This window comes from Artemia franciscana, chromosome 12 (assembly GCF_032884065.1).
Source record: "Artemia franciscana chromosome 12, ASM3288406v1, whole genome shotgun sequence".
Lineage (NCBI taxonomy): Eukaryota > Metazoa > Arthropoda > Branchiopoda > Anostraca > Artemiidae > Artemia > Artemia franciscana.
In genome coordinates this window covers 5,044,468-5,067,968 of record NC_088874.1, presented here as the reverse complement: position 1 = coordinate 5,067,968, position 23,501 = coordinate 5,044,468, and the positions used below count along the sequence as shown (strand labels likewise).

Here is a 23,501-nt window from a genome sequence, read left to right as displayed (position 1 = left end):
AGAAGCAATTCTTTAAATTAACCTATAAGCCTTAGTCTCTAGACAGGTAATGTAATAGTATTCAGCTTAGAAATTTACAAGTCTAATTTTAGAAAACTCTAGAGACAAGAAACTAATGACATGGAATCATAATTAGGACATTGACAAAAGTCCGTTTTCCAAGCTTGGAAAAGAAAAAGCCTTCGCTGCAGTCTGGGGCATTTTAATGATAGAACCGAATAAGAAAAGAAGAAAACAAGGTAATTCATCAACCAGTAAAATTAATGCGGGTTATTCTGGAAAGAAGCCATTCTAAGTCCAAAAGAATAAAAAAAACAAGTCTTTTTTATGAGCTTGTGTATAAATATAACATGTATATCCCCCTCTTTTATAGGTCATGGATCACGAGGGAGATCTATGCTTTTTTGTTGCATTCTTTTTATACAAATGAACGCCATGAACCAAATTCAATATGCTTATCTAAATGTTTCTGAGGAAATGATCGAAAAATCAAAAAGTTGAATATTATCATAGATAGCGCAACAGACAAGGCTTCAATGTACTATTTGTTTTTTATTTATATTTCATCAAATGCTATTTGGTACGGAAGAAGTTGTCATAGAAACTTCAGAGAGGGCTCATTCAATTAGAAACTGAAAGATCTAGCGCCCTTTTTAATAATTAAAAAAATATGAGGGCAACCAGCATCTTAACTGGGCTTCCCCAAAACGACATCCGATCAAAGTTTTGACATAGCCATTTTGTTTCAAAAAATAAAAACCTCCAATAACTATGGCTCAAAAAATGACATGATCCCTCAAAATCTTTACGGCAAGGGCTCTAAATTACGCCAACTCTTTTGTCATTGGAAAAGGGGTGCATGACTGATCCTGTGTCTCCAAAAGACTTAGGGTACCTGTTTTAAGAGCCAAAAGTAATCGGAGGAAAACTAGCCCCCACCCCCCTACGCTCTTTTTCCCATAAAATACATCCAGTCATTCCCTTTTAATGAATTTAAACTTCTAAAATATGTGAATTCTCATGTGCAAATGGGAATGATTAGTAACTTTAAAATGAACACATTTTGCAATCATAGGCAGGGAAATAGGGCTGCCTAAATAAGAAAGGAAGTGGGAACAATGTATTACTATTCTTCTGACCAAGGCACTTCATATGAAAGAATTTGTCGTAGAAACTTCCGAAAGAGCTCTTTCGATTGGAAGTTGAAAGTTCTAGTGCCCTTTTTAAGAGTCAAAAGTGATTGGAAGACAAACAGCCTCCTCTCCCACGCACATCCTTTTCCCAAACGCATCCAATTAAAATTTTGACATAACCATTTTGTTCAACATCGCTCAAAGGTCCAGCAATTACGTCTTGGAGACGTTGAACCCCCCAAGCCCTCAGGAAGGGCCATAAATTATGCTAATTACCAATTATAAGGTTTTTATGGAAGGGTGGTTGTATAAACTTTGAAAGATTTTCATTTGATTGGAAATTGAAAGTTCAAGTTTCTTTTAAGAATCAAAAGTTGTCGAAGGCCAACAAACCCCCGTTCCTGCCGTTTTTTCCCCAAATGCTTCCGATCGAAATTTTGTTCAAAACAGTCCAAAGATCATAGAACAATGCTTCCAGGATTGACACACCCCAAAAGCCAAGGGGAAAGGGTTGTAAGTTATACCCCGGGAACACATAAGGTTTTTGTGAATGGGTGGTCGTATAAACTCCGAGAGGAGCTCATTAGATTAGAAATCGGAAGTTCTAGCACCCTTTTTAAGAGTAAAAAGTGATCGAAGGCCAATTAGCCTCCGTTCCGGCCCTCTTTTCCCAAAATGCTTCCTATCAGAATTTTGAGATAGCCATTTTGTTCAAGACAGTCCAAAAATCATAAAACAATGCTTCCAGGGTTGACACACCCCAAGAGCCAAGGGAAAATGGTTGTAAGTTATTCACCGGCGATATGTAAGGTTTTTATGAATGGGTGGTCGCATAAAATCTAAAGTGAGCTCATTTGATTAAAAATTGTAAGCTCTGGTGTCCTTTTTAAGAATCAAAAGTGATCAGAGGGCAACTAGCCCCCCTTCTCATGCACTCTTGTCTTCATATACATCCGATCAAAATTTTGATATTTTTTTTGTCGCAATAGTCAAAAAGTCAAATAACTATGCCTCCTGAGATGACAAACCCCCCCCCCCCCCAAACCCCAGGACAAGGGGTATGAGTTATGCAAGTTGCCCATAGTTAACGTACAATGTTTTTTATGGAAGGGATGGTCGTATAAACTTTGGAAGAGATTCACTCGATTTGAAATCGAAAGTTCTAATTGCCTTTTTAACATTCAAAAGTGACCCGAGGGCAGCCAGTCCCCTTCGCCCTTTTCTTCCAAATGCTTCCGACCGAAATTTTGAGAAAGCCATGTTGTTCAAAATAGTCTGAAGATCAAATAACTATGGTTCCAGGTTTGACAATTCCTCCCCAGCCCTCGAGGCAAAGGCTATAAGATATGCTAGCTGCCCACAGTTAACACATAATATTTTTAAGAAAGGGTGGTCGTGTAAACTTTGGAGGGGACTCATACGACTGGAAATCGAGTTTTCTAGGGCCTTTTTTAATAGTCAAAGTGATCGAAGGTTAACCAGCCCCCCCCCCACCCTCGTCTCTTTTTTCCTCAGATGCATCCGATAAAAATTTTGAGAAAGTCATTCCGTTCAAAACAGTCTGAAAGTCAAATAACTATAATTCAAGGGTTTCCACACTCCCCCCCACCCCTGGGGCAAGGATTGAAACTAATGTAAGTTTTCCATTGTTAACATAAAAGAGGGTTTTTGGGGATGGGTTGGTCCTATAAACTTTGGAGGTGGCTCATTCGACTGGAATTTGAAAGTTTTAAGTGCACATTTAAGAGTAAAAATTTATTGGAGGTCATTACCCTCCCTCCCTTCTCCCACACCAATAAATTCTTAAAACAAATCTAATCAACTATGTCTACAATCTTTATGCACATACAATTTTCAGATTTAGTTTAACTTTCTCCTCAACATTTCCTCAGACTTTGACTAACAACATCAGCGTTAGCAATAATCACTACAGAAGTGGTAGTTGTAATGGTAGTAGTGGTAGTAGTAGACGTAGTTGCGTGCAAATATTGCCTTTTGGCCAGTTGAACATCCCCTCATTATGCCCTGGAAGTTTCAGCTCGATACGGTAAGCCGTTCTTAAGATTTCACTAATATGTTAAAAAATGGTTGAAGGGCAGCCAGCCCTCTCCTCCGCACCTATCATTTCCCAAAACAGAGCCTATCCATAAGCTGGTACATCATCAAAAGAACTGTTACCAAATTTTTGAAAAAAAAAAACGAGCATAAAAGGAAGAGGCGTGAAATCGTCTTCTACGAAATCTCAGAGTCTAACCTTTACCATTGTGAAACAAAAGATAAATTGTAGATATTTAAACTGCCAGCAAAAGATCAGAAAACATTAGGGCAAGGAAATCACAACCCTAAGCACGCCAAATTTGCTAAGTAAAGAACGAAACTAATCAAACAGTTCGTGGTAACGAACTGTAGTAAAGAGCGACCCTGCTCAATAGTAATCGAAACTCTAAAAAACAGATTTTTTATAACAATAGTTACAGCAAAAGAATTGCATTTTTATGCTGATTTTAAATATATAAGTTTCATTAAGTTTAGACTTATCCATTAAAAGTTACAAGCCTGGAAAAATTTGCCTTATTTTCGAAAATAGGGGGGAACACCCCTTAAAAGTCATGGAATCTTAACGAAAATTACACCATCCAATTCTGCGTATCAGAAAACCCTACGGTAGAAGTTTCAAGCTCCTATCTACAAAAATGTGGAAGTTTACATTTTTTGCCACAAGAAAGATCACGAATGCGTGTTTATTTGTTTGTTTTTTTTGTGTTTTTTTTCCCCAGGGGTGATTGTATCGACCCAGTGATCCTAAAATGTCGTGTGAGGGCTCATTCTAACGGAAATTAAAAGCTCTAGTGCCATTTTTAAGTGACCAAAAAATCGGAGGGCACCTAGGCCCCCTCCCACACTCATTTTTTTCCAAAGTCACTGGATCAAAATTCTGAGGTAGCCATTTTATTCAGCATAGTCGAAAAACCTAATAACTTTGTCTTTGGGGACGAATTACTCCCCCACAGTCCCCGTGGGAGGGGCTGCAAGTTACAAACTTTGACCGGTATTTACACATAGTAATAGTTATTGGGAAGTGAACAGACGCTTTCAGGGGGATTTTTCTGGTTGGGGGATGGGTTGAGTGGAGGGGGTTATACGGGGGGAACTTTCCATGGAGGAATTTGTCATGGGGGAAGAGAATTTCCATGAAGGGGGCGCAGGATTTTTTTTAGCATTTTTTTAAAGAGCAATGAAAAAATAAATATGAAAAAGTTTCTTCAACTGAAAGTAAGGAGCAGCATTAAAATCTGAAACGAACAGAAATTATTACGCACATGATAGGGTTCACCTCCTCCTAATACTTCACTCTTTACGCTAAAGTAATTTTATTGATTTCAACTATTTATTCTACGGCCTTTTTGATTCAGGGGTCATTCTTAACGAATTGGGACAACATTTAAGCTTTAGTGTAAAGAACGAGGTATTGACGAGGGGGCGAACCCCCTCATATACGTAATAAAAACATACGAATTTAGAAGTTCGTTACGTAAGTTAGTTCGTATGTTACGTGTATCTTTACTAGTAAAAACGTTCGTAAAATTAAAAGTTCTAGCTGCCTTTTAAGTAACCAAAAAATTGGAGGGTAACTAGGCCTACTCCCCCGCTCTTTTTTCTCTCAAAACCGTCCGATCAAAACTATGAGAAAGCCATTTAGCCAAAAAAATAAATTAATCTGCAAATTTCCTTTTAATTATTCATGTGCAGATAGCCAAATTCAAAACATGCATTAATTCAAAAACGTTCAGAAATTAAATAAAAAACAAAGTTTTTTTAACTGAAAGTAAGGAGCAACATTAAAGCTTAAAACGAACAGAAATTACTCCGCATATGAAATGGGCTGAAACCTCTTAACGCCCCGCTCTTTACGCTAAAGTTTTTTACTGTTTTAAAAAGAAGAGCTGAAAGAAAGAGTCGAACTTTAGCGTAAAGAACGAGGCGTTAAGGAGGTAACAGCCCCTTTCATATGCGGAGTAATTTCTGTTCGTTTTAAGTTTTAATATCGCTCCTTACTTTCAGTTAAAAAAACTTGTTTTGTTTATTTAATAACCAAGAAGAGCAATTAGTAAATTAGCAAAAAAGTCTTGACTTGAAAGACTAGAAGCCAACTCAAAGGGAAGGGAATACAAAAGAGACTTACTTTATGCCTTTAATGTTTAATGTCTTGGAATGGTGCCAAAGGGGAAAAAAGAATTATGAAAATTGTATTCGTTATAAATAGGGAGACAATGCTTAGTCTAGTATTAGAGAGAGAAACTAAACTTAATGAATAAGGAAGTTTCCAACCGCAAATTAATTCAAACGGATTTGATAGCAACATGTTTTAATATTTGCTTTTAAGCCTTGTGCCTAACCATGATCGTTGAAAATAGGACATGCACAACAAGTTAAACAAACTTAGTTCTTGAGTTAATTGTAGATTACCCGATGTAAGAAACAGAAAAACAAAAAGTGCATTTGACCACAAAAGAAGTTTAATAGTAAGAGTAGTCCAGTGGCGGCCTACAAGAGACTTCAACAATAGAAAAACAGAGAGTAACTTGTAAAAGTATTTAAGCGGAGACCCACAAGAGACTTCGGCCACAGAAAAACAAAGTGGTTAGTTGTAAAAGTAGTTCAGCAGAGACCAACAAGAGACTTCAGCCACAGAAAACCAGAGAGTTTACTTATAAAAGTAGTTAAGCAGACTTTCAGAAAACTTCGACCTTAGAAAAACAGATTTTACTGGGAAAAAAATTCAGCAGAGACCCACAAGAGATTTCAACTGTTGAAAAACAGAGTTTACTTGTAAAAGTATGTAAGCGGAGACCAAAAAGAGACTTAGACCACAGAAAAAAAAGAGACTTTACTTGTAAAAGTAATTCAGTGGAGACCCAAAAGAGACTTCAACCACACATAATCAGAGAGTTCACCTTTAAAAGTAGTCAAGCGGAAACCTAAAAGAGACTTCGACCACAGAAAGACGGAGTGGTTTACTTGCAAAAGTAGTTCAGCGGATTAGAAATCTTTATTAATGGTCCTATCCTTGAATGGTATGGAATAAAGAGTAAAAAATATATTTAAAAGTAATATATTTAAAAAAATATTTAAGATTATTTTAAAGTTTAAAAATATAGTTCCGAGAATAGAACTGCCGGGTTATGCTGCGAAGTAAGGTAGCAGTTGTTTCGGTTTTTAACCAAGGATAGGCAGGGTTTTGCCCTATCCCTGCCCAAATGGACAAGTTTGATAGACGCCTTCCTAAGAAACAGCAAAGGCTAGGAGAGAGCATGATTTCAAATTGGAAGACAAGATTCACCAAGACTTAAATTCCAGAATGACTCGAGTGCAATAGATGGTCTAAGAAGTTTAAGTCACTTAAAAAATAGAAATGAATGAGAATGAACAGGAGAAATTAGGTAATAAGAAAATCGACAATGCAGTAAATGTGACTTACCTAGGTAGCATTATTAGTAAGGACGGTAATATGCAGTGAGGATACAAGAAAAATAGAGCATCCAAGGCGCGGCGTTTCTAAGAGGCGATTCTAGGGAAAGTAGAAAATTTTTTCCGACGGAAAAAAAACAATAATCATGTATAAAGTACCCGTGATGATTATCATAGATTTTTTCAAAAAATTTAATTCTCATTTCTTTCACCAAACAATTAGAAAATCTGAAAGATACAGTAGAAATTTTAGGATCTGAACGAGGATTTGAATAAGAATCTGAATGTAATGCGGAAGATTGAATGTAGTTAAAATAAAAAAGAACTTAAACGCAGAAGCGTGATCATATTCGGATTTTCATGCGGGCCTCACTACAACCTAATTAAGCTTTATTAATACCCAAAATTACATGCCATCAGAAAAATTGGGACCGCTACCCATTATCAAAAGACTGAAACGTCAATAAAGTCATACCAGAAAAATCTAGCCCATTTCAGGAATGACACGTCATGTTTCACTTGCTGCAAGAGTATCTTCTTTACAGAGCTGATCATAATTAAAATAGAAGGATATAAAAAGTTAGGAGAGGGGCTAAAACGTCCATTTTAGAAATTCCATTATCATAATTTAAGTTTTGTTTTCAAATCTTCCTGTCGCAAGGTTACCACATTGCGAATTCCATATTATTTTCCAATTACCGTTTTCCAGGCTGGAACACCACTTCATCGATGCCTCTATTCTTAACAAAATCTAACACTTATATTTTTAGCCTAAAGCAGTATTAAAGGCCGAATATTTTCTCCTACAAAACTAAAATCCCTAATTCCCCAATTAGGGAAAATGCCTTTCTGGAAGGATTATACGAACGCAATTTTCCTAACCTGATCACTGAAGAGAGATGTTCCCCTGTTTTTCAATCTCCCCTCTTTCGAAAAACCGGCAAGGTTCTGATAAGACTTAATAATACTAAAAGTAAATCTTAAATTCTCGATTTTCAAAAACATTAACTTCACCCCTGTGTGGATACATGAGATTAAAAACCATCTTTCTGGCCACTTTTCAATTTTCAAAGGCATCAAGTAATTAAAAGAAAGCTTATAACCTTTGGAGTCGATCATAAAAAAGAAATCTTTAATTCAAGACTATACAAGCAAATAATCTTTTGAAATTTATAAGAGGGGGAGATTGATTTTCTTAGAGCTAGTCAAATTTTAGAATTGAATAACTCCATGTTTTCAAAGTCATTTATGGACTACGAGGGATTCTACGTAGTAGGGATTGCAGAAAGCCGGATGATTCCTGCTCGTTTTACGTTTTGGTGTATAACTGTTTGGTGTATTATTTTAAAGTGGTAACCACTTTAAAATAAAACCTTATTTTAGTATATTTTATCGCTCACACTTATTAGACTATGAAAGATGTAAATAAAGTTGTAAGTGAAGATTAGAGTCGTGCATACTACGAATGGGCAATTTACTCAGCCGACTGAAAAGCCTTATTGATGTTTATCCTTATCCTGAGAAAATGTGCCTTATTTAAAGAAAAGGGGAAAAAAACTCCCTAATAGTCATAGAATCTCAATGAAAATTACACCATCAGATTCAGCATATCAGAGAGCCCTACTTTAGAGATACCAAGCTCCTATCTGCAGAAATGTGGAATTTTGTATTTTTTTCCAGAAGAAAGATCACGACTTGACTTGACTTAAGTCTCCTGCCGGGCACTGCTCGGCGTAGAGAGTGACGTCTGCCTCCTCCACCCACTTCGGTCCATGGCGAGTATTTGCTCTTCGCCCTGTCTGATGTTTGCCATCGCTAAGAACTCGGACAGGCTGTCGGACCAACGTTTCTTCGGTCGGCCTCGAGGTCGCTTCCAACCAACTTTGATTGGGTCGAAGTCATAGATCATCTTTGCTGGTAGATGTGGTGGCATTCGAAGCAGATGCCCAAGCCATCGTAAGGTTCGCTCGGCTGCTTGAGACGAAAACCAAGACTGCTTTGTGAGCTGCAGAAGCTTTTCATTGCTGACGAAGTCTGACCATCGCAGGCCCTCAATCCTCCTCAGGCTCTTTGCATGAAATATGTCTATTTTCTTGAGGGTTGCAGCTGATGCTTGCCATGTCTCAGCTCCGTAAAGCATCACAGAACCGACTAGAGCGTTGAAGATCCGCAGTTTCGTTGTGCGACTGATATTTGGTTTTCGCCAGAGGTGACGGTTCAGTCTACCCATGACAGAAGACGCTTTAGATAATCTTGCCTGCAGCTCGGGGAAAAGTGAGCCATTTGAAGAAATTACGGAGCCCAGGTAGGTGAAGTCTTTGACAACCTCGATGCTAGTGCTGCTGTCCAGGCTAACTGGAGAGTTAACAGCAGGAGAAGACGCGTCTATGGCCATAATTTTAGTTTTGTTTCAGTTTATATGCAGTCCTACTTTGGCAGCCTCTTCTCGCAGAATTCGGAGCGCTTCCAGCAGCTGCTCCATGGAGTCCGCCAGAATGGCCAAGTCATCGGCAAAATCGACATCTGTGATGGTATGATCTCCGAATTTGAGCCCAAAGCTGAGACGTGAAGTGGTTTTTGTCATAACGTAATCTATGATCACATTGAAGAGCTCTGGGGCCACTGCACATCCTTGGCGCACCCCTGTCGTGAATTGAAAGAACGGGCTGCGCTGACCATTTACTTCTCCATGGGACTTGTCTCCGTCCCATGGTGCAGCGCCTTGAGAAGTCTGCAATATTTCTCGGGTAGGCCAGTCAACTCTAGGATCCGCCAAAGAGCTTTTCGATCGACTGAGTCAAATGCAGCACGGAAGTCAACGAAGGCAATAAATGCTTTCTGTCGGAACTCTGTGGTCTTCTCTACTATTTGTCGAATCGTGAAAACCTGCTCGATGGTTGAACGATCCGACATAAAACCAGCTTGCTCCGGTCGCCGGATTTTTCGAATGATGCTCCGACATCGATCCAGCAGGACCATTGAAAACAGTTTGCCAGGGACTGACAGTAGGGTTATTCCCCGGTAGTTGGAGCAGTCGCTTCTCGAGCCTTTTCTCTTCCATAAGGGGATGATGACACCCTTCCGCCAATCCTCAGGAATTATCTCTGTTTGCCAGATTGTAGAGAACAGGGTGTGTAGAAACAGGAGCATTGCAGGACCTCCATATTTTAGCAGCTCTGAGTTTAAGCCACAGATACCCGCAGCTTTATTATTCTTGAGTCTTTTTACTGCATGTCCAATTTCTGAGGGGCTGAAAGGCTCATCTGGAGGAACATCTGTTCCAGGTCTTTGACTGCGAGGTTGGCTGGGACTATCATTAGGAGGCGCAGACGGACCAGTATTGTTGAGGAGCGAACAGAAGTGGTCCTTCCACCGCTCAAGACAAGAACCTTCGTCAGAGAGAAGTGCACCATCCCTTGACAGGACGGGACCCAAGGTGGGAGTTTTATTTTCAGTGGGGTCTCGGAGATGCTTGAATAGGCTGCCCATGTCTTTCTTTTTTGCAGCTAGCTCAATTTCATCGGCTTTCCTTGCAACAAACTGGGTTCTATCCCGGCGAATGAGTCTGTTCCGCACTCCATTGAGCCTCCGATATGTGGTTATATCCCCAAGAAGTCTTGCCTTCCGTCTTTGCTCTATGACTTGCAGTGTTTCATTAGTTAACCACGATTTCTTTGGATAACTCCTCTTGCCAAGCACTAGTTGTGCTACTTCACAGGTCTGCAATTTAAAATACTTCCAGAGATCTTCGCTGCTATTAAGTGAGCCAAGGGCCTCGAAGCGATTCGATATCTCGATACTGTACTTCTGGCGAGTATCTGGTTCCTTTAGTTTCCCAATATCTGCAGCGACGGGTTTTCTTTTCGATCGTTGTGCATGGAAGCGAAGCCGAAGATCGGCGCACACAATCCTATGGTCTGCGTTTCCAAGCTCTGCTGATCTGTAAGTTCTGCAGTTCTTCACCAATGATCTCCAGCGTTTGGAAATAATGACGTAGTCAATCATCTTCTTTGTACGACCGTCATTACTATACCACGTGTACTGATGAATAGTTTTGCGTTGGAAGTAGGTGTTTGCAATGTAGAGGTCGTGAGATCGGCACAGTTCAAGTAAGCGAAGCCCATTGTCGTTAAGTGGGTCGGGGGATACAGGACCAACTGTGCCACGCCATAAACCCATATCATCGCGCACTGTCGCATTAAAGTCGCCAAGGAGAACAGTTATATCATGGGGGGAAACTGTTGCAAGGCATCTGGACAAAGCAGAGTAGAAATCCTCCTTAGTTGCATCATCAGAATCGTTGGTCGGGGCATAGCATATGATGACAGTCATCTTGCCATGTTTGTGTCCAAAGCGGGCCTTCATTAATCTGTCCGATACAGCTTCGTGTAAAAGTAAGGCCTTTCTTGTAAGGCTATTTAGTGCAAGGCCAACACCATTCCTTCTCGAGCTTCCTCCAGATCAGAGCAATGAGTCACTGTTACCTATTCGCTCTTCTCCGCTTCCGGTAAGACGTGTTTCTGTAAGACCTGCAATTGACACTTTATTCTTGCGAAGTTCTTCAGAGAGTAGGTTCTTTGACGCAGGTTTATTCAAAGTCAAGACATTCCAGGTGGCTATTCGTAGCCCCCTTCGGTCCATAAGGTTTAGTCTGTCAGTCTTTCTGACGTCGTCAGCATGTCCATTGACGCGCGATGGTCGAGATCTTAAAAGGGAATCCGGGTCCGAGGCTATATTTTCACTTTTCGTAGCACTTTATTTTCGGGTGGAGGGTCGCTAGCCCAACCGACCCTAGGTCTGGAATCTGATTAAAGCTAGGTTAAACCTAGGTACTGAGATTCCCGGGGTGGGCTCCACCCGCCACATGAGGTTGCGGCCGTCCTGATCAGAGTGTTTAGTTAGGGGAGAAACCCCATATCCAGAGGCACGTGGTCAGCAGACAGAGTCTGCCTCATTCCGGACGAACTCCATTCACCTCTAAAGATCACGGGTGCATGATTATTTTTTTATTTTTTTATTTTTGCTGTTTTCTACCCAGGGATGATAGTATCAACCCAGTAATCCTAGAATGTAACAATAGGGCCCATTTTAACAAAACTTATTAGTTATAGTGCCCTTTTTAAGTGACCAAAAAATTGGAGGGCAACTAGGCCCCCTCCCACGCTCATTTTTTCCCAAAGTCACTGGATCAAATTTTGAAAGAGCCATTTTGTTCAGCATAGTCTAAAAATCTAATAACTATGTCTTTGAGGACGACTTAATCCCCCACAGTCCCCGGGGCAAGGGCTGCAAGTTATGGGGAAGTATACTGACGTTTTCAGGGGCGATTTTTTCTGGTGGTAGGGGTCGCGGGAAGGGGGTTACGTCAGGGTATTATTCCAATGAGGAATTTATCATGGGGGAAGAGAATTTCCATGAAGGGGGCGCTGGATTTTTCAGCATTATCTAAAAAAAAACAAAGAGAAATTAAATTTTAAAAAATAAGCTTTTTCAACTGAAAGTAAGGAGCTAGACTAAAACTTAAAGCGAACGTCAATTATTACCTATTTGAGGGGGTTCGTCCCCTCCTCAAGACCTCACTCTTTACGCCAAAGTATTTTATAATTTCAAAAGAATTATTTATTCTAATTAAACAACCTTTGTGATTCAGGGGTCGTTCTTAAAGAATGACCTTAAAGAATGAGAAAGAATGAGTTCTCTGGTACATTGAATCTGAAGGTGTGATTTTCTTTAAGATTACTTGATTTTTTGGGGGGTGTTTCCCATTTTTTGAAAATCACACAAATTTTCTCAGGCTCGTAGCTTTAGATGGGTAATATTAAACTCTATGAATTTTATTAATTTAGAATCAGCATAAAAAGCAAATTCTATTGATGTATCTATTGCTATTAAAATTTCATTTTATAGAGTTTCGGTTACTATTGTGCCGAATTGCTCTTTACAAATTTGGGCAGCCAACTTAAGCAACGATAAATCCTTTGGTTTCTTGTCCTTAACGGAGGAATTTAATTTTACGTAGAAATCGGGGTTGCTACTTCATTTGTAATAACAATAAACACACCCAAAAATTATAGATTGTAATTAGTTTTGCCAATTCAAAATAAAAATCTGTATAAATAAACTTTCATTTGAATATTTCATTTTCATTTCATTTCATATCATTCATATCATTTCATATCATATCATATCATTTCATTTCATATTTCATTTCATTTGAATTTCACTGCAAGAGTTGATTTTTTCATTTTAACGTCATTCACTTTTTCTCAAAAGCATCATCTATAAAGATAATTTGGGGAGTAGGCTATTGTTAAGAGTTTTGGCTTTCCAATATGAGCTTAGTAATCAATGCAACTTAATTCATTTCTCTAGAAACTGACAAAACACTTTTTTGACAAAGTTTCTTTATTTGTAATACACGAATAAAGTAGAGCGATTTCATCATTTAGAAATTCGAAACGAAACATGTATGATTTATAACAGTGCGTGTGGTGGACTTCTTAACTATATTTTCCACCATACATTCAAATATTTTACACAAAATGAATACCGTTGCAGCCGATTATCAAACGTTTGAGTTATTTTCGATTTATAAACCTTTGTTCCTTTTTTTGTTTGTTTAGCCCCTTTTTTAGTAAAAAACGGGGCTTAAATTTACACAAATATTTTACACAAAATGAATACCGTTCTAAATTTCATGCAGCCGTTTATCTAACGTTTGAGTTATTTTCAATTTTTAAACCTTTGTTCCTTTTTTTGTTTGTTTAGCCCCTTTTTTAGTAAAAAAAAAGGGGCTTAAATTTACACAAATATTTTACACAAAATGAATACCGTTCTAAATTTCATGCAGTCGTTTATCTAACGTTTGAGTTATTTTCAATTTTTAAACCTTTGTTCCTTTTTTTATTTGTTTAGCCCCTTTTTTAGTAAAAAACAGGGGGGGGGGCTTAAATTTACACAAATATTTTACACAAAATGAATACCGTTCTAAATTTCATACTGCCGTTTATCAAACGTTTGAGTTATTTTCAATTTTTAAAACTTTGTTCCTTTTTTGTTTGTTTAGCCCCTTTTTAAGTAAAAGCATTGTGGATGACCTTCAAATAACAACCACAAGACACTTCTAAATACTTTTTAACGGTTGTTAGAGTTTATTCACATTTACCTTAATATTTACGTTCATCTATCTGTTTTCGTGTTAAAACCTCAGATGAGATTAAGAAAGTAAAACATTGTTAAAAGTGAGTTTTTCTTTCAAATTAATATGACAACTTAAACTTTCAGTGAATTTTAAATTTAAGATTTTTATTTTCGATTTAAGATTTTTAATTCCATAGTCATGCGTTACTTCTCAACTAACGTTATTCTTTTTCACCCTTCAAATTAAATACATTCCTAATTTGTTTTTTTCTTTTTTTTCAACCTGCAAGAGCCTAAGGCTTCCCAATCTGCCGGTTCATTCAACCAGTATTTCTAAACGATTGAACTTTCTCTGGAAAAAAAAATATTACTAACTCTAAACAAGATAGAATTAATATCCCAGAAGCTATAATATTAGAAAAAAGCTTTCAAGTTAATGAGGATTCTTGAACAGCAATGATCAAAGAACAGAATTAAGAGCTCTTCAACTCATTTGGTTAAATACACGATGAGAATACACTTTCTGTAACAAAACATTCCAACTAACGAAACAAGACATTAATCATAATCTCCAGTTCCCTGGAACTATATTTCTTTTTTTTTAATTTTTTCTCTCTTTCTTCCTCAACAAGTTTACTTATTCCTTTCCTTTAAAGGGCTTTTACCTCATTTCTTCTTTGATATTTCACGCCCTTCGTAATTAATGTGAACTCGTAAGATTTCTACTTCCTCTTTCAAAGCATCTCGAGATTCATGACACTGAAAATATTTTCACAGAATTCATACGACTTTATTTGACATCAATTGACATCAGAATTCATAGATGAAGGACCAGCCAAGCTGGCCTGGGAACCGGCTGCTGGTATGCTAGACTCTGATTTATCTTCGTGTTAAAATTTAATGTTATTTTTCAACTATTTCATGGGTTTGTCAGTAGATTCTCCTTTCTGTCCTCTCTGTTTTTTCTTTCTCCGTCTGTCTCTTCTCGAGCGAATTTTTTTTCTTGTGTAGTCTAAACTCCCTTCTTGGTAAAGTTACATATTTTCTCACTGCAATTCTGAAACCAGTTTTGGAAATACTGTGTACAGTGGATTCAATTGGGGGGGGGGGGTATCCCTTGTTTTTTGTAAACTGACGAAACTGACATTGAAATGTGTGAGAAGACTATTACACTAGCCAATAGATCGTTATCATTAATATCATTCCAAGACCTAATTTGGATTGTAGATACATTTTTGAGAGTTGTGCTCCCGTAACACAAAAATGCTCTAAGTTTATGATAGGTCAGTCTACCTAAATTCTGGTTTTGGCTTGCAAATCAGAATCATCATTTGTCCTTGTCACCTCGATTCCATAGTACGAGGAGTTGGGAATACTGGAAATAGTTGGAAATACCACCGATCAAAAGAGACAGTTTAGTAAATGTGATTTTAAACTTAAAGGAAGCGGTTTTGTTTTTTTAGGCCATCCCGCCATAAACAATAAAGTAATTTTTAAGAACAAAAATAATTTTTAATAATTACTAGTTTAATTCTTTTTCTTTCAACAACTAGCTTTATGGTTACATATCATTGGAAAAAAAAAACCGTCAAAGAACAGTCAAATTGAAAAAAAAAAATTTTGTTGCCGTATAGGCCCAAAGCCCCCTCCTTCTTCAACGTTTTTGTCCCTTTATACGGAAAATTCATAAAATACAAATAAAAAAATTAGCCTTTCTTCAGGGAATTCATAGCTCTTGCCTTCTTGAGTGGTTTTTATTTGAACAAAAAAAAACTTCCTTTTTAACTTTTCAAGGAAAAAACTATTCCTTTAAATTGTTTGGACCTTTAATGTAAAAAGGTTTAAAATTTTATACCCTTAGTTGCTATTTTCTTTGATATTTTTCGTTACCATACTCTTTACATCATTAACTCATATAGGACGTTATATTCATCAGCTATAAGATTATGTTGAAAAAAAATTGTATGGAAAAAATTGCAAAAACGGTTTTTGCTGAGACTATATTTCTTTTTTTAACGTGCCATTATACCACTTTCCGCAATAAAATAATCTATTTGTTTATCAATGCAAAATCCATAGTGCAGCGTTCACCAATCTATGAAGGGAAGAAATAGTATAAACGGTAATTCTCAGTCTCTTTCTCCAAAAAGTGGAATTTATGCATAAGGGTACGGAAAGTTGAGGCCCTTAGACTCCCAAAGGTTGTAGAAGGATTTACAAAAAGAAAAGTTAGTTTATGAATTTGGTATCGCCCTTTTTTGGTTTTGTTTGAAAATTTTGTCCAATATTTCGTAATTTTCAAAATGTTTCCTACTGCATTGCATTCAACATGTGGCGTTTCGTTTTCTTTTGAGCTTGTTCAATTTTCACAGTATATTTTTTGAATTATGAATAATGATATACAAAGAAGACCCTAGGCATCCTCAAAATTACACAAAAGTTTATTAAACGAATAATCAGTTAATGAATCTGACTTTGCACAACTTCAAGCAGATAACTATCAAGATGCAAAAACAAAAACCATAAAACTTTAATCAAAGCAAAAATAAAGTATTACTGTCTAGTACTTCATTGTTAAAAATTGCGATTTAATTCCACTGGTTTATTCTTTTTACATATTTTGGGAGGCCAATAGAATTATTGCTTATTTTGGAGAGAATTTTTTTGAGTCAGATAGAAAAATCACAGCACAATTTCTAGAGGAACAAAAAATTCTTTTTAAATTTTGATTTATGTTTTTCATGCGAGAAATTAAGACAGTAAAAATAACGTAAAGTTTTATCGAAACATTTTTTACAAATAAACTCAATGTTTCTGGGTGCCTTATTGTTCATGGGTGTTTGTGTTTTGTGTCTTTTTATTTACGTACGGATTAGACATAGCTAAAATAATGGACCTCGACAAACTAAATCGAAATCTTTTACAGACACCATATTCCTATAGAATATGATTTTTTTAAATGTTAAATCACAATTACTGCCCTCCTTCCTGCCTAAGTATTTTCATTAAAGGAAATCTCCCCTATATTTTAATACACAGGCGCCCCTATTGCTTCCTTCGACACAGCTTCATTTTAAGACCAGAAATGAAAAATTGTCAACCAGATACAGGCATCCTGACAGTTATAGAAGAATATCATTCCCAGACAGTGTTGTCACTTTAGGTGAATTTCTAACAAGTTACCCCGGTAAAAACTGAATTTGACTTTTGAAACAAATAAAGTTGTCCTGGCCGAGTGGATTGGTGCGCTGGATTCAGGATCCCTTGTCTGAGAGGACGCGGGTTCGAATCCCAGTGTAACCAATTCTTCCGTTTGGGACGGGGGTCAGTGGCGTGACTCTGTAAGCTTAGCCAGAGTCGACCCAGCTCTAAATGGGTACCTGGAGAAATCTGGGGAAGGTAAACAGTCTCCAACGCAAAAGTGTTATTTTGTTTATTTATTTGTGAATGTGGAATACTAAACTTATCAACTTATGAAAAAAAAATTGTATTCATTATCTAACGGGAAAGGATTATTTTGAAACTAGCCGAAGCTAGCCCAACTTGACCAATTTGAGCGAATGATTTCCACTATTTGGGCTAATAAATTGTAAGAAAACCCGGCAAACTGGTAGTGGTGGTTCCACGCTATTTCAATAGCAAAATAATTTTTGTTAGTCTATTATGAATGTACTCATAAACCAACAGACGTTCAGGATATTGAGGTTAGCCCAAAATAACTCAACCTGGATAATTTCGGGCATTTACGATAGTGTAACCAAGGAAAACTTGGCAACATTGATCCGAAAATAATCTTAAGAGAGAAATAATTTTGTCTGTCTCTAATGACTACACTCCTGAACTAACGGAAGTTGAGGATAATCCAGCCTAAGTTAATGTCTGTATCAGCAACGTCTTACTTCTCTTAAGCCTACATACTTAAAGTGAGAGAGAAAAGGAAATGGTGAACATCTTCATGACAAGTGATACATTAGTCTGCTTAATGGTCAATACTGCATGACATATTGACTTAGAAAATCCTTCCAAATATTAATAACGGCCGCAAAAATATTGCACTAAAATAGAGATATAATTTTCCAATGAGACTGTACAAAAACTTAAAGGAAAATGAAATAATATTTAAAAAACTGAGAGAACATTGGATCTTCCGAGACAACCCCCAAGGGATTACAATCAAATAAAGACACAAACTTCAACTGCACGTTTAATGTCATTAGAATGTAAATCGACTAACTTAACTTTCTAAGCTTTTTTCCTAATTGGAGCACTTGATTATCATCGCATGATCGTTAGATCACTCCCAAGAATGATTGGATGGATTCCAATAAGTTGATAATAGTAAAATAATTTTTTGGCTTTCAATTATTAAATAATTATTGTAGAGGCCACCTTAACTAGAGCCTAATTGGAGCTTAGTGTGCTTACAAAACAAATCTGATTTCTTACTATTCTTTAAAACTTAAAAATATTTTCGCATGATGATCAGTAGTCTGCGGTGCGCAGGTACCGATTTACTGAATCAATACCTTCGACCGGGAGTACGATGGGCGGTTGGGCGTTAATCATCCGACACTTCCCGTATTTTCCCCCCAGATTTCCATTTAGAGCTGAGTAGACTCTGAATGAGCTTACATAGTCACACCATTAATCCCCGTTCCAAACCAAATAACCAGTGACACCAGGACTCAAACCCCTGACCTTAGGATTTCAAATCTGGAGCGCTAACCACTCGGTTGGGGTGGCTCATCTATTACAATTCCGCATAATGTAATCTACACAAAGAAAGAGGCTATCCCCACATGAGCTCCAAATTGAGCTGCCTAGAGAATTTTTAAAACAGTAGTAAAAGACGTATAGCACGGAGGTTGTTGTACATTTTACCAAACCCATAATTGATTATTACTAAATACAATTGACACTAGAATAGAATTGATCACACACAAGAAAATTGATTGATCACAATCAGCAAACATACAAAACTGTGAATATTTTTCTATTGATGATAGGTTGGTCATAATTATAACCAGACATGTTGCAGAAGAAAGAATTTAGTTTCTCAACACCTAAAATACGTGTTTGTATGTATTCTTTAAAATCTATTTCATTCCTGGTGTGGCCGGTTATTTGCTTTGGAACAGAGGTCACAGGGTTTAATTTGCTAGCTCAGGCAGAGTCGGCCCAGCTCTAAATAGGTACCTGGAGAAATATGGGAAAGCTAAGCAGGTAGGGTGTGTGAAAGTACAGGATGGCTGATGCCTAACTCCGTATTGCACTTCCTGGTTGAAGGGCCATAAAACAGAGATCAGCACCGCCGGTTTGGTATACAAGGGTGTTGTAGCGTATTTTCCTTTTTTTATATTTCATACGTTTTACATGTTTTATACATTATATATGCAGCTAAAACACTTATTTTATACATGATATGAAAACCACCAGCCCAATATCGCAGTTAAAATTTTTGCTTCTGAATGTGTCATAGACAGTCTATTTGAAAACGTTACCATCAATAACGGCTGTTTATTTGTCGTGCAGTGTCTATTTCACTCATGTGAATTATTTTTATTATTTCATATTATTTTTATTTCATACGTACTATATTATTTGGTATTGCTCTTTTGTTTCTTCTCCAAATGGACCAGCAGGAAATAGATTTTTTCACAAATTATCAAGAAAAGGGAAACAGTTCTCAAATGAATTGCCTCCGCTTGTCACATTTACAGAGGTAATTCAAATTCATAGGAAATCTGAGAAACTAGCTTTGATTTTTACACCAATTGTTCCATTACGAAGACTCACAAACTACCAAAGGTAATGTTATATAGGCTATTAACATGCAGCCCAATTATTCAACTACACCCTATAATTCTATAGAGACCTCTACTTGTTTCATTTGCTGAGAAAGAGGAGAAACCAGGCATGATTGTCCTAAATACAATTTTGTATATTTGCCCATTTCAATCAATTTGCCCATTTCAAAGATGGTTGACTTTTAAGAGTGGAAACTAGCGCCAGAGTCGAAACATTATCTACGTTCTGACGACACATGGCATTGTTTCAAGCTATGTAATCCTTTCTATCAGGAACTGAAATAAGACCCTCACAACTACCCTGATTTTACCGATAATACTAATTAAATTAATTATTCATATTTTTACACTGACAAAACATGCTGTATCGCCACACTCTAGATTGCGTTAATGGTATTTTTGTCAATACTAATGCCAATTTTCACTTTTTTAAGTTACCAATTCTCTTTGGCCCAGTCATTCAACTAAACACTATAATTTTGTAGATGTCTCTAGTGATCAAATTTGCAGAGGTGACTTAAATGTATAGGAAATAGAAATCAGTTCTGGCTGTTTAACCAAGTCACCAAATCAAGCTCGAACATTCAAATAGCTAACATAATTCTAAAGAATTTCCTTATTCAAATCTCAGAAAAAAAATTCTTCCCACAAAAAAAAAAAAAAAAAAAACGCTAAGAACCTCGTTATTTTCTATGCAGAAAATTTATTAACAAGTAAGATAGAACCGTAGATTTTCAACACAAAGAAATAATTTAAAAAAATCTCTTCACAGCGCCTGTTGTAAAGCAAATGAAAAAAGAAATGGGATTTATTTTCTGGTGCAGAGCTGCTGACAGATAACAGATTCAGCAAAGTTGTAAAATAGTTTGTATTACATTATCAGCTGAAACACAAAAAGAAAACAGCGTCAATTGAATTGAGTAGAGGGAAGATAAAAATTACTATAACTTTATAACTGCTTTACAACATAACTGAAATTGAGGCTTTGTCTAAAAAAACGAAACCGATGGACCAAGAATAAAAGAATCTTTCTAGCTGCCTTTCTAAAGAGTATTTGCAAGACTCATAAGATCATCTGCGTTAGATATCAATCCCGAGACAGGCAAATCGAACGCAATTTTCAAAGATGGATTTTGTAATATGGATTCAGGAAAAGATAATTAACAGTCAAACCGTGATTACCGTCTTTATCCATTACTCTGGAAGAGCACATTCTATGCTTTCATTTCATCAAGATTTGGGGCACCAGAAATAACACTGACAGTTGGTGGAATTTGATAATTGTAGGCTCATAAAATGATCAGAACCTAAAACTAACTATCCTAAAAGGAATAGATTAGAACCTAACTACCCTAAAAGGATGTTTTACATTTGTTTTATGAGGATTACTTCTCCTGATTTCCTTGCATAAATCAACTAACTAGCGGGTGAAATTCTCTGGCAAATTATCCCTCTTACTAGTTTCTTGATGAATGTGATAAGTGAGCTGAAGTTGCGCTCATTCCGTTCACCTGATTTATACGAAAAACATTCCCAAGGCTAAAACATACATTCCAACTACGTCAAAACATTTTTGAAAAAGGACACAGGACGATCACTAAAATATGATGCACAACAAGGGGGTTTTGTAGGCCCTCAAAAGAAGCTATATGATTCTTTCAGCCCAGAAAAAGAGGAATAGCATACTCAATCATGGGTCTAATGCAGAAGTCGTTCAACATTAGAGAGGATCAGTCTCGGAGATTTTGCAATACTGGAGAACTCTTGGTTTGCTATAACAAGGTTAATGCCTTGTCAAAATAGTCACACCAAATTCAAATTAGCAGATATTTGTCTTCCAGAATCAAATAGATGGGGCTACACTGCTTGCGATAAAATTCTTGCAGCTTCTTCTCATCTACTGCTACCTTCGCAGACGACTGTTGCCTCGTTTATATATTATACAAAATATACCCTTACTTATTACCAGTGTCCCTAAATGTATTCCCAGTAGATATAATATGTCAATTATCTTGATAGCTACCCCTTTAAAGATGTCTATGATGTGAACAGGGGATCTATAACTGGGTGCCTGATAGCTCTTTTGTGTTGGATATACTGAAATTGACCGTTCACTATTTCAATGTTTTCCGAGTTTTGCATTCAATTCTCTATATGTTACCTCTATATACCTCTATACCTCTATATGATACCTCTATATATACATATATATATGTATACCTATATACCTCTATATGTTACAATTCTCAAATTGACCATTCACAATCTCAATGTTTTCCGAGTTTTGCATTCAATTCTCTATATGTTACCCCCATGACAAAAAGGTCTTAAAAAAATGACTACCAGTACTACGAAAGAACCTTCTGAGAACACAAATGTTTTCTAATTTAAGAGTCTTTATCCAACGTTTCAAGCCAGACCACCAAACTTTACTCACAAAAATTCAAATAACAACGAAATGCAACTACAACTAAACAACTAATAACAACTAATACTAATGACAAAACAACTAAATAACTAAACAACTAATAACAAAACAACTAATAACAACTATAACAATACTAACAACTCAATGGATTATCAGGTACCATTAGCGTAGCACGACTACGCTTACCCCTCCCCCCACATGAATTGTTAAAAGTTGTACTCTTTGCCCCCTGCAATGAAGTCCTTACCTCCTACCAGAGGGAAGATCTGCTTTTCTTTGACCCCAGATGGATGCTAGCAATACTACCACATTTTGCCCCCATGAGAAAAATATAGTAGAAACATTATACCGGTACTACCACAGAAACTTCTGGGAACACTAATTGTTTTCTAATTTTAGCAGTCTTCATCTGACGTTTTAAGCCAAAAAAAAACTTTACTAGCAAAAATTCAACTACTAATAACAACAACTCATTGAAGCATCAAGTCACTTTGGGCCAGCATGGCTGCCCCCCCCCCCCACCCGAATTTTTAAAATCTGTCCCCTCCCATGAAGTCTTTACCCCCCAACAAGATGGACGATCTGCTTTTCTTTGACCTGAGATAGATGGCCAAAATGCACGGTTCCTAGCAATGTAATCCCTTACCATGTGACCTAGCCATCACAAACTTTCTTTAGAAAGTTTTCCCTAGAAAGTTCCCCATAAGTTAAAGAATAGATGTATCCCTGAAACACAATAAAAACACGTCCTAGCTCCCAAAGCACCCAAGAAGTTGACCTACTTGTGTTTCCTGTACATATCTAGCATGAAAATTTACAAAAACCATCGTCATCCGTGCCGTCATTTCTAGGCCACCGTCATTTCACAAAAACCACCGTCATTTCTATCGTCATCCGTTGGATGGCACGAGTTGCATCTTGAAGAAGTACACCAGTCTTGAAACTTTTCATATAGATTGTGTCAATCGAAATCAAAATCAATTACTAAAAACAGTGGTAGAGAAAAACTCTCTGAAGCAATACTTTTGCTAGTATTTATTTGAAAAGCATTGGCAATTACTTAAATCAGCAATTTGGCATTGACAATTGCAAAAGGCTTCAGATATTTATTGTTAATACGTTTGCACTGAAACTCTGTGAAGTTGAGAATTTGATATTTGAGATAAAAAGTCAACAGTTGAAGTCATTAGATACCATGTCAATTTTAAATAGTACAAATACAAAAGAGAGATTTATGATTTTAAATATCAAACTAGTAAATTTTAAACTGGCGATTCTGAGACAACACTAGCTATGCATGAGGTACGGAAAAACGAAAAACAAAAGAGATAAAAAAAGGATAATTTTTAACTAGTAAAGACCTCCAGCAAAGACCTCCACTAAACCGTCTATTCAATGATCAAAAATCTCTACAGTCTCAAGGTAAAAGAATGAACTTAGTTCTGCATTAGCCCTCCTCGCTTTAGAAAATACGGATCATTTAGCCCTTTATGATTACATAACCTTAATGTACAGAGTAAACAG

At 36.9% G+C, this 23,501-nt stretch overlaps 1 protein-coding gene across 4 annotated transcripts in view; it reads right to left on the bottom strand.

Annotated features, from left to right (window-relative positions):
• LOC136033608 (D-aspartate oxidase-like) overlaps positions 1 to 23,501 on the bottom strand; it is a 207,600-nt gene that overhangs the window by 92,081 nt on the left and 92,018 nt on the right. The window contains exon 7 of one of the 4 annotated variants that reach the window (XM_065714398.1): positions 20,406 to 20,432. The exons of the other annotated variants lie outside the window; for them this stretch is intronic. Coding sequence (XP_065570470.1) covers positions 20,421 to 20,432 — 12 coding nt within the window. The 3' untranslated portion in view covers positions 20,406 to 20,420. Of the gene's footprint in view, positions 1 to 20,405; positions 20,433 to 23,501 lie in introns of those variants that run through there. 4 annotated transcript variants of the gene reach the window in all.